Source organism: Ceratotherium simum, chromosome 6, assembly GCF_057802395.1.
Source record: "Ceratotherium simum simum isolate JZ-2026a chromosome 6, ASM5780239v1, whole genome shotgun sequence".
NCBI classification, from domain to species: Eukaryota; Metazoa; Chordata; class Mammalia; order Perissodactyla; family Rhinocerotidae; genus Ceratotherium; species Ceratotherium simum.
Window position 1 is genome coordinate 80573657 of NC_141905.1, and position 12588 is coordinate 80586244.

At 47.4% G+C, this 12588-nt stretch overlaps 1 protein-coding gene across 1 annotated transcript in view; it reads right to left on the reverse strand.

Annotated features, from left to right (window-relative positions):
• Positions 1–12588, reverse strand: part of LOC147916917 (serine protease HTRA1-like) — a 51663-nt gene that overhangs the window by 22046 nt on the left and 17029 nt on the right. Inside the window, 1 exon segment of the mRNA XM_087432922.1 lies at positions 1073–1262. Within this exon segment, the coding sequence (XP_087289048.1) occupies positions 1073–1262 (190 nt within the window).

The window sequence follows — 12588 nt, forward strand, 5'->3', positions numbered from 1 at the left end:
TCTTTCCCGCTGATACCACAGAGCTGGCAGAGGCCACTGTCTGTCCCCAGAGCAGTTTTCCACCACACCTTAACCATTCATTCCAGCCCCCGGGACGTCGCAGGCCAAAAGCACAGGAGGTACCTTGATACATTGGAAAAAAGAGAGAAGAAAGTCCAAGGTGACTGCTTGCCCAGGGAACTGAGCCATGACGATGGCCCCTGAGTCTGGAACACGCCTCGGGCCTGGGACCTCAGGAGAGACACGGAGGAGGTGTTCTTGTGCTCCCCCTAGGGACCGAACCGAGTTTGGCCCTGCGGCTGGTGAACGGAGGTGACCGGTGTCAGGGCCGGGTGGAGGTCCTTACCGAGGCTCGTGGGGCACCGTGTGTGACGACGCCTGGGGCACCAACGATGCCGACGTGGTGTGCAGGCAGCTGGGCTGTGGCCGGGCCACGTCGGCCCCAGGAAGTGCCCGCTTCGGTCAGGGCTCAGGGCCGATTCTCCTGGACAACGTGGGCTGCTCAGGACACGAGTCCGACCTGTGGAGCTGCAGCCACAACGGCTGGAACAGCCACAACTGTGGTCACCACGAGGATGCCGGTGTCGTCTGCTCAGGTGGGCCTCCGAGATCCCCGGACCCCCTCCCGGGCGGGGGGGATCTTTGCTGAGAACAGACACACTCTTCCGGCGCGCTCGGGGCCCCCACCTGAGCCCCTCCCAGAGATCCTGTGCCTCCCAAGGTGGCCCGGGGGCAGCTGGTCACAAAAGCGAAAGCGCTAGGTTAGGGTGTGGGGGGTGGGGGGCGGCAGGGTTAGCTCCCCTCTCCTCTTAGGCCAACAGCAAGGAAGCAGAACTGCTTTGGAGCCGTGAGGGCACAGTGGGCCGCAGAGAGCGCCCACCGTTCTGCGGCCAGACAGAAGGGGCCTCCTCCTTCTCAGCAGGGTCGAGGGCTCAGTCCACACCCGCGTTTTCTCTGGGGCTTCCTTCTCGGCGCACCGCTTTTGGGGGTGCCGTTGGAAAATGGGCCACTCTCACCCCTCGACGGGTGTCTTCATTTGGGTCTTCCCAGCAGCCGACTCAGAGAACAGGACTCCAGGCTCCGGCGTGAACTGGGGAGGGCGAGAAGAGCAGTGGGGAAGGGGGCCGCCGGGCTGTGGGCAGTGGCGGGTCACTGAAGCCAGGCATGCTGATGAGCCAGCGAGGCCGCTGGGGCTGGAGCTGGATCCCCAGCAGGGTCTCGGGGGTGGCCCGATTAGTCTCGGACTCCCTGCCCCTGGGCCGCTGGAATTGTTTGGAGGGTAAATTTCACACCTCCCTGAGATAGGAAAAACAGCGTTTGTTCCCAGGTACAGTTCGAATATGTTTCAATTCCATAAATTGGTGTTGAGGCTTGTCTTTTTCACATTCTATGCTTTTGGTTCAATCCACAGCAGCCCCTTGGCAGCAAAGATGGGGGAGAAGCTTACTCTGATCCTCTTTTTGCAAACAGTAACAAGCAGATATCTAAATTTATGTCAAATATTTGAAATTAATACAAATGAGTAAATGTTTTAGTTCTTCTTTGCTAAAGAATTATTTTTGTCAATTCTGGCATATATATGTACATGAGATAATGCAATTTTCTGGGAAGGGGGGATGTGCACGTGGGGATGGATGTGTCCCCACTGCTCCTGGAGCACAGGGACTGGTTAGCTACACCTGGGCCTCAACCACTAGATGCCCATTAGAGTAACCTGGAGCTGCAAGCACAGCCATGCCCCGGCCCACCTGCATGTTCTCTCTATCTGGCCTGCGGTGGGCCTGGGATATCTGTAGGGTAAAAATTTCCTGTGCTGACTTGGGAGTGCTGCCAGAGTTACGGAGCTCTGGCTACAGAGACTGCCCTGACTGATGCAGTTTTATGGGAGATGCAGTTACTGCCCGGCGGCCCCTGAGTTCCCCTGGCCTCACTTACAACTGTCCCACCTCCTAGTGGGTATTTTCCCATTAGGGAAAGGACCCCTGGGTCCTTTCTCTCCCATCTTTGCTGTTAAAGTGACTGCTGGGGAACAAAGGCTTTGTATTTGATTGTGAGTTGAGTGTGGAAGAAGGAAGCTCTTGAAGGCAGAAGGAAGACAACGAGGGACCCTGGGTCACGTTTCCGGGCAGAGCCAGGCTGCCCTGGTGACAGCTCCCGTTAACCACAAAAATTTTCTGCCCCAAACCCCGTGGGCCAGTTTCCTTGCTCTTCTCGTTGCTGCATCACCTGAAATCCTCCTGCTAGAGACGCACATAGTCCAGCGCAAGCTGCTCTCTCCACTGGTAGTAGCTGGGAGATGCACCCTCAGCATAGCTTAGTGAAATCTCTTTCAGTGGATTCCTAGGTTGTTTTCCTTTTAACATCAGTGGAGATGAGGTGCCCGAGGGGACGAGGAGGTGGTTGATATTAGGGTAGGGGTCCTGGAGGGTACTCCGGCCCATGGGGAAGGTACGGCTGCCCAGGGCGCAGGGCAAGTGGAGGTGGGTCAGGAGACACAGCCCTGGAGAGGGAGGACACCAAAGACACCAGCAGGTTTGATGGCATCAGGGAGGGTTGCAGCTAATCAGGGACAGCCTCTGCTCATGGTCATCATCTCCAGGGGCCCGTGGGTTCGACCTCTGAGTCTCCTCTGATTGACCATGTTTGGCTAGGACACATGGTGTCGACCTGTTTGCACCTGGAGAGGCGGCCTAGTCTGTGTGTGTGCAGGCTGAGGGAGGCTGTGCGCAGCCTGGGTGCAGAGTGTGGTGAGCGAGGCTGGAGGGATGCTGTGTGAGTGTCGAGTCCTCTGCATAGACAGCTAAGCCTGGGAATAAGGAACCCATGTCCTATGGTTCAGATGGAAAAACCTAATAAATCTTGGGGGGGGGAGATCGAAGAATATATTCCAGGCAGAGGAAATAGAGTGAGCAAAAGCGTGGAGCTGCTAAAGGGTCTGATGTCTCCATAAAACTCAGTGTGTGATGGCTCATCACGGAGAGAGGGGCAGAGGGGAGAAGTGATTAGAGGGGAGGAGAGATCCAGTGGCCGGATGATGAAGGATTTTGTAAACTATGGAAAGGTGGGTAAACTCTATCCAGGAGGCAGGGAGCCATTGCAGGGTTCTCACCGAGGGTGGAAGTGGAGTCGGATTGTGTTTAGATGCCTGTGCTGGATGGAGGAGGGTGAACTGGAAGAGGCCAAGGTGGACTCCTGCCTAAAATCCACATAGACGTCAGCACAGAAACCCACATCCTGAGCACTCGTTGAGGAAGGAATCCCAGCGTGTCTTGGTTTCATGAGGATGGTCCAGACACAGGGAGTGTTGTTCCCGAGGGAGCTGAACCTGCTGGAAGGGCTGTGAAGAGGCCCCCATGTGCCCCAGACTCTACAGACAGAGAGACAGGACCCGGAGCAGCCGAGGACGGCCGCAGGCCAGTGAGGGTCTGTGCCTTTCAGGGGGCCGTGTCCTTTTTGATCCTCCTCACTCCCTGGTCGTCCAGATAAGATGCAACATCAAAACCCGAGTTTAGTGACCCCAAGAACATCGTGGGCCTTTTGTTTCACTCTCTCAGAGCTTTTGTAGAGGCCCACTCCCTTGTGTAACACAATTTGTTGTTGACTGGTGGGAAACAAGAAATTTAACACATCCACCCCAAAATATTCTTGATCGTCAACCGCATTGCTGGAAAGGTCAGCAGAAAGCCAGCCCAACTAGGCCATCTCCTGCCCCAAGACAGGCCTCGGACACATGAGAATCCATCTTATTTTAAAGCCCCGTCGGGAGGGACTTCAATCCCTCTCAGTCATGCCTGAGGCTCCAACACGGAGAAATGAGGATTTTCAAATGAAGAACCAAACGCAGACTTAGGAAAAGAGAGACTTTATTCAACACGATTTCGGCAATAAGTAGAATGCCCCGACCACAAGATGGGCAAGTATCTCAAAGGTCAGGAGAAAGGACGTTCCTCTATAGGGAGGAGGACAGGAGGCTGGGGAGGGGGAAGGAACGGAGGAGCAGGTGTGATCAGACAGATGACCAGGAAATGTCTCTCCTCATGGTGCCGGTTCCAGAAGGGTCTTCACGGAAGACTGTTCTATTTGCAATGCCTGTGCACCTTCAGGGGTAAGTCAGAGATGGGGTGCTGTGGGGGGGAGAGAGCTTAACTAGAGTTTGGTTAAGTCAACTTAACAACCATTTTATTCCAGTTGAGAAGTGGGGAAAAACAGTTTACCTAATCATTGATGAGACAGAGCGAGAATCTGTGGGACCATGTCTGGATTGTCCTAGGAAAACGAGGGGGCGTCTGTGAGTCTTCTCTGAGTCAGATGGGGAAGGACGGTCTTCACAGGAAGGAATCCCCACAACACGAGGGAAGGAGGTCTCTAACTTCCCTGTGTTTCTGGGTCACAGGGCTCAGGTGACGTTCAGCATTGTCAGGATAAGGATTGTCCTGGGCCGGCCCCGTGGCTTAGTGGTTAAGTGAGCGCGCTCCACTGCTGGCGACCGGGGTTCAGATCCCGGGCTCGCACCAACGCGCTGCTTCTCCGGCCATGCTGAGGCCGCGTCCCACATACAGCAACTAGAAGGATGTGCAGCTATGACACACAACTATCTACTGGGGCTTTGGGGGGAAAAAATAAATAAATAAAATCTTTAAAAAAAAAAAAAAAAAAAAAAAAAAAGGATTGTCCTACCGCAGGGCTGTTCTAGGGTCAAATGTGCTCAGGCAGGTAAAGGGCTTACCTCACATCGCCCCTCACAAGCACTATGTAACTAAAAACATTTGAAGTCTCCTGCATCATGAGGAAACCCTCTTCCCTCTAACCCACGTCCCTCATGCTGTGGTCATTCCCTCTCTCCTCAATGCCCTCATTAAGATGGACACACCCCTCAGCTCTCCAGAATCCAGTGGTTTGGAGGAGCCTCTACCATCCCGTGACCCCGGGCTCTGTGGAGAGGCGGCTCCTCTCCCTGCCCAGTGAGGCTGTGCAGACTGGACCTTTGGGGAGGCTCCCTGGACTGTGGAGGATTTGAAGGGGGAGGTTTGAGGAGGAACAGGGAGGAAGTCTCGAGAAGTTCTCCCAAAAAGGAGGATTTAGGGATTGTGAGGGCTGAAGCTGATGGAAAGTGCAGATGACACTTTCTGATCAAGAATGTGTCGCAGGTGCATGCGATTCCCAGCGAGCCATTTGGACTTCACCTAAATGCAGAATATCTGAGTGAAGAGAGGGAATGGTGAAATAATACTGCCCACATTTATCTTTTCTCCTTCCAGGGACACGGATTGCTGCTGAAAAGTTGCCTAGACAGAAAAACAATGTGAAAAGCTTGAAGGTACTGCTGGTTCAAGGCATGAAGATGGAAAATTCACACACTGTCAAGAGAAGCCTGAGTGCCAGGGGACAGTGCTGAGTGCGAAGACGAGAGAGCATCACTTTTCTCTTCCCAGGGACAATCCTGGTCACACAGTGGGAAGGGCGGAAAGAGGATCTGGCGCTCAACGTTCAACAACTGGCTCATTCAGCTGCTTTCTCCTTCTTCTCCAATTCCATTGAGTTAAAGTACGATCTTCCCACTCTGGAGCCCAGTCAGAGAGGTCACTTCTGACCCGGGGACCAACGTTCCTGGTTTTAGCCCTGAGAGTCCCACGTCCCAGCAAACTCTCTGTCCTAGGCAAACCAGGACAAGTGATCATCTCAGCCTGACCTGACATTTGTTGCTGTACATTCTGTAATGAGATTAGTGATCAATCTAATGTTGGAGTAAACTGACTGAATAAAATTTTAGGTGAAAATCAACCATCTTAACTTATGGACGTTATGTCCCTAATAGGACTGAAGAAAAGTACTTGAGATCCAAAGAGCTCGATGCAAACGCATGACACTCATGGTTGAGATGTGGCTGTGGCTTATCCTCACGATCTAAGGGAATATGTGTGAGCACAGATTAAGATCCAGAAGGCCCTGGGTTGAGTGCTGGTCGGCACTTAGTAATTGTGTGGCCTTGGAGAAGTTACTTGTTCCCTTTAAACCTCAGTTTTCTCGTCTGTAAATTGAAGTGAATAATACCAACCACATAGATTTCATTTCAAAATGAAATTGCTGCTTAATTTCTTAATGGATTACCAGAGTACTATGCATACCATACACTATCTATGCCAACAATATATATAAATACAGTCATGTGCCTCATAATGACGTTTTGGTCAACAACGGACTGCATATACGATAGTAGTCCCATAAAATTAGTACCATGTAGCCTAGGTGTTAGTAGCCTATACCATCCAGTTTTGTGTAAGTATACTCTATGATGTTTGCACAATGATGAAATTGCTTAATGACACATTTATCAGAACGTATCCCCATTGTTAAGTGACATGTGGCTATACACAAACAAATCAGAAATGGTTGTAATAAGTGAATATGAAATTTTCAATAATATGAAAAATATATTTGGAGGATTTTATGCCCATCATCTGGATGAAAGATACAATTCAAAAAATACTTTTAATAAGCATGTACTCAAACCCAAAGGTCTATTATGTTAAAATGCTGGGAAGAAACTTTCCAGTAAAAATAGGACCTCCGAATGTTTCTGGAACTGGTCACTGGTTCACACTGACTCCCTCGCCTTGTGGTAGTGCACCAGGACATTTGCTGTAACATATTTCAAAAGTCACAAAAACTACCCTATGCACATGATGCCGCATAGCCGTGACTGGGTGGAGGGGGAAGCATCAGAAGGTACCCCACCCACATCTACCTTTTTAAGAATGAGAGAAATAGGCATCAATGAGAAAATCAATGGATTTTCGGGAATATGAAGTAGTTAAGATGATTGGCATTTGGCCAGTAGACAAAAGAGATGCCTTGGCAAAATTTCCCAAGGGAATAGAACCTGAGCGATCCATCCAGGGCTTCCACCTTCTCACTGGTACAGGTGAGGGTGTTGGGGCAGAGAAATAGTCAAGAATTAGCATTTGGTGTCACTCTACCTCCAGCAGACAGCCTTCTGCCAGCAATGAATAGAAACCAGATCACATTGGATTCACTCATGAGAAGTGAAAGGCCAAATGTGGACAAGGGAAGGAAAGTCTGTTCTTCTGAAAGAGGACAGTCATCCCTGGAACCTTATCAGCTCCTCCCCAGAAGGGTTTCCCTCCTCCTGGGCTTCCAAGTCTTATGGTTTCCAAGTCTCCCAAGAAGCTCTGCTCATGGTTCTGGGATTCTGAAACGGGCATTTTAGTCTTAGGGACCAGGCTGTGTTTGGGGCCCCCATAAACATCAAAATCATTCCAACCCAGTGATGTGTTTCCTTGGCTGGCCACTGTCTCAGTGTGAGAAGACCCTGACATGAGTCTCTCAGTCTTCGGTTTCTGCCTCCTCTTACCCTGGAAAATTGGGCATGAAGTGACCAGCCTGGCCCAGATGCCCAAGCTTGTCCTTCTTGACTCAGGGCGGAGGGCAGAGGGCTGCCATCTCTACCTAATGTGAGACAAAGTACATGTGGAATGCTCTCAACCTACTTCTCTTTCCTTCCTGCATGGCCCCTCTATTCTTCATCACCTGATCTCCCACCCCTCATCCTCACGTAGCCTCTAGCCTTTCTCATGGTCACAGGAACAAGGCCTGGGGCTCTCTGGGTTATAACAAGAAAAGGAAGGAAACATCCTACCAAGTGACAGACATAAGGCCCCCTTTATATGAGTTTGCTCTTAGCCTCAAGGTCTCCGTAGTGCCAGGGACATTCAGACACAAAAGCTATCTTTAAACCATACAAATGGCCAATCTAGAGACATTTTCAGAATAGTCCATCCCTCTGATATTTGGAAAGATGGTGATACAGGAGATGCCTGTTTGTTTCATCTCTGACCTCTCATAACACTTTTCCTTCATTGTGTACCCAAACCCAGTCTTCTCCTCTGTACTCCCTTTTTCACAAGCATTGGGACAAGATCTTGGAAAATGAAACAAGCCTTGTTTTTGATTCAGCACTTTCTAGGTTGTTCATCCAGCAGAGAAACTATTGGCAGTTCCAGTTATGTAGCAGTTCTGGCGTGGCAGGGGCCCTTAGTCACACAGATTACATCGTCTGCCCAATCCACCATTGTGGGCTGTGTTTGACTTTGATCTTGAGTTGATGAAAAAGTGGCTTCCATGTTATAATCTGAAGACTCTCCTGCGATACAAAAGCTGTAAGGTATTCCTACATACAAACGCCTTTTGTGGCCTCATTTCTGCAGACATTCCTTCATTCATTCATGTAAGAGATACTCTTTGAATCCTAAAGATAGATCTACCATTCTGTTAGAGACAAATACATAAGCAAGGGCAATGTATGCTTTAAAATCTACCTAGAGAATTCCATAGAGTATGGAAAGAGGCACAAAGGGCACAAAGACCTGAACACCTGGGGAAGGAATCAGGAAACCTTCATGGAAGAGTTACCCCTTGAATAACATCATGAAATACAAATAGAGGCCCCTAAATATAAGGCAGATGAAACTAGTAGGGGTACAAGGATTCATTTCAGGCAGAGAGCATAATATGAGCAAAGTTTGAACCTGCTAAATAATGTTGTGTCTACTATGGCTCAAGCACAGAGAGGGAAGTCTGAGGGATAGAATTGATTAGAAGGGAGGTGAAATTCATGAGCTAGATCATGAAGGATAATGCAAAATCATTCTAAGTAGAGTAAACTTTACCTGAAGGCATAGCATCATTGAAGGGTTTTCAGCAGGAGTGAAGAAGTGAGTCAGGAGAGCGACATCATAAAGATGATGGAGTAAGAAACTATTGGAATTGGTCCTTCCAGCTAAAAAACTATTGAATTTGTAAGAACTAATAGAATCAACTATGTCAGAATTCTGGAGTCTGTTAAAAACTTGCAACATCCATGGAGTGCTTGATGAGGAAAGAGGCTGGCATTAATGAAACTCTCTGTCAGGTCACTGGCTGACTGTGGAGAAAATGGAACAGAGGCTTCAGTGACCACACATGGCAAGGCATATAGTCTTTGCAAAAATAGTTCAGAAATGTCACTAAGCCAATGGATGACCATAGACCTCAACAAGAAACAATTGTAATCCTGGGTGAGGAGAGTATCTAATATCCATAGTTTCCACCTTACAATATTCCAAATGTCTAATACTCAACAAAAAATTGTGAAGCATAAGGAAAGAGGAAATTATGGCCACACTCACAGGCAAAAAAAGAAATTTACAGAAACCATCCACATTGAAGCCCAATCAATGGGGTTACTTAGCAAACACTTAAAAATAATACTCTTAAAAATGTTGAAAGAGCTAAAGGAAACCATGTACAGAGAATTAAAGGAAATCATAAGAACAATGTAATAAACATGTGGGAAATATCAATAAAGACCTATATAGAAATTATAAAAGAAATGAAAGAGAAATTTTGGGCATGAAAAAACAATAGCAGATGAAAATGTCACTAGAGGCAATCAAAAACAAATATGAACAGGTAGTAAAAAGAATGAGAGAACTTGAAGATGACACAATTGAAAGTACACAGTATAAGGAACAGAAGAAAAAAGAATGAAGAAAAGTGTACAGAGTTCAAGGGACCTGTGAATCTCCTTTGAGGAAAACAACATATGCACTATGAGTCTCTGAAGAAGAAAAGAGAGAGCAAATATTCAAAGACCTCATGGGAAAACATGTCAATTTGATGAAAGACATGTATCTACATATCCAAGAAGCTCAATGGACTCCAAACAGATTAACCTAAAGAGATTCCCACCAAAACACATTATAATCAATCTGTTATAAACCCAAAACGCAGAAAGGATTTTGAAAGCAGCATGAGAGAAGCAATGTGTCCTGACAAAATATCTTCAAGATTAAAAGAGGATTTCTCATCATAAACCATGGAGACCAGAAGGCAGTGGGATGATATATTTATTGTGTCAAAAGTATAACTGTAAACCAAGAATTCTATCTCTCACAAAACTTTCCAAGAAAAATGAAGGAGAAATTATGATATTCCCAGTTAAACAAAAGGCCAAGGAGTTTTCTGCTAACGGACTTGCCTTACAAAAATTCCTAAAGGGAATCCTTTATTACATATACACATAATGGAATATCACTCAGACATGAAAGGAATGAAGTACTGGCACATGATATAACATGGATGAACCTTGCAAACATTGTTAAGAGAGAGAAATAAGAAACGAAAGGCCATATATGCTTTGATTCCATTTTTATGAAATACCCAGAATAGAAAATTCATAGAGAGAAAAAGCAGAATTGATGTTGCCAGGGAATGAGGAGAAGAGAGGATGAAGAGTGATTACTTAGTGGTTACAAGGTATTCTTTTGGGGTGATGAAAAAATTTTGAAACTAGAGAGAGGACGTGGTTGCAGAGCAGTGTCAGCGTCATAAATGCCAGTGAATTGCACACTTCAAAATTGTTAATTGTGTGTTATGTATATTTCAATGCAATTAAAAAAAAGAGTCAGATTTTGTTTTAGATGCCTCTGGAAGTTGGGTGGAGGGTGACCTGGAAGAGGCAAACATGGATTCTTTCCTGGAAAATGACAACATCAGCAAAACAAACTTCAATCCTGCACACTCACTTGTGAACAGGATGTGTCTGAAGGACTTTCTCTGACGGCTTCAGATGGACACTGCAGACACAGACAACTTTGGGCCCGAAAGAGTTGAGAAGCCTGTCTGAAGTACTGTGAGGTGGTCCCCACAGTCGCCAGGCCCTGCAAACAGAAGAGGATGCTGAGGGGTCCTGGCTAGCACACGGCTTTGAGGGGCTGTGCCATCCCAGGGGTCTGCAGCCTTGTCAATAGTCCTAACTTCTTGGTTCTTAAGGACACAACCCAGTACAGATGACCGAGTTTGATGACCTCACAAACAATGTGGATTTTTTTTGTTTTACTCTTTTCAGAGCTTTTTAAAGGGCACAGTCTATTTGTACAATTTGTTTTTGACAAGTGTAAAATAGAAGAAATTTCACACCTCTTCACCAAAACATTCTTTATTGTCAACAGTGTTGCCACATTGAAGATCAGAAAGTTGACAACACCTCATTTCTGCCTCCCTGAAGATCTTTTCCAGGTGCAGGCCTGAGAAATAGATAATATGCAATTCTCTGGCACCAGAGAGGCCTAACCCTGCAGACAAATAAGGATCCATCTCTTTGTAAAGGCCTGTGGCAAGAGACTCCAGGGGCCTGCTCTGTGATGCCTCAGGCTCTGAATCTGTAAATGAGGACAAAAATAGCACCTTCCTCAGGGTGTTCTAGGATCCAATGAGTTCTGTTTAAACTGCTCAGTCTGCACCTAGCATTTCGTATTCGCTAGGTAAATAAATCAATCAACAGGCAGCCTGCATAGTGAGGAAACCTTTCTTCCCTCTATACCACATCCCTCATGCTGCAGTCTGCCCCTCTCCCTTCAAAGCTCTCATTTCTAACTCTGAAGACAGTGCCGGCCTCAGCTCTCCAGATTCCAGCTACTTGGAGGAGGCTCCAGTCCTTCCTGTGACCTGGGCTCTGTGGAGAGGTGGCTCCTTTTCCTGCCCAATGAATCTGTGAAGACAGGAGGGCCAAGCAGGCTCCCTGGGCTGTGGAGGAGTTGTAGTGGGGTGGGGAGGAAGAAGAGGAATGGAGTTGGAGAGGTCAGGAGAGAGAGGAGCTTAGGGATGGTTAAGTTTGAAGCAGACTGTCAGGTTCAGTAATTCCAAATTCTTTTGGCCAAGAACATGTCCCTGAAACTTAAGATTCCAGGCGAGTCATTTGGACTCCATCCACAAGACCCATAGGCTCTATGGGAGAAAAAGGAGAAGGTGAACATATTTACCTCTTACCTTTGTTGGTGCTTCAATTATATCTGAAAAGACAACAGAACAGAAAAACAAATGAAAAGCTGGAATTTACTGATGGGTGGAGGCATGAAGATGGAAAATGCACACACTGTGAAGAGGAGCCTGAGTGCTGAGGGACAGTGCAGAGCAGAAAGTGGAGAGAGCATCGCTGTCCTCATTCCTGGGGACAATCCTGGTCACACACAGGGAAGGGCAGAAAGAAGGTCTGGCACTCATGTTCAGTAACTAGCTCATTCAACTGCTTTTCTTTTTCTTGATTCCACTTAACTAAATTACAGTCTTCCCATTGAAGCCACTGAGAAAGGTCAGCTCTCACTATGGTTACCAGCTTGTCCCCACTTGCCCAGGAATTTACTGGTTTTTGCACTGAAAGACTTGTGTCCCAGGGCACTCCTCAGCGCGTGGTAAGCCAAGAGAGTTGGTCATCATACTCTGACCTGATCATTTCTTGCTGTAAATTCTGTAATGAGGACCATGATCAATTTGTTGTTGGTTTTAACCAATTGAAAGAAATTTCCTAGTGAGGACATATAAGGCATCTTAATTTACAGCTGTTTCACCATTTTAAGTACCCAGGTTAGGTGCTTGGATCCAAGAGACCTGATTGCAATCACATGGCCTCCCAGGGTTGCTGTGGTGCTGTGGTTTATCCTCGGGATATAATATAGTGGGTACAGCACAGCTTCGGAATCAGGTGAGCATGGGTCACAGTCCTTAGCGCATTACTGGATGGCTTTGGACAAG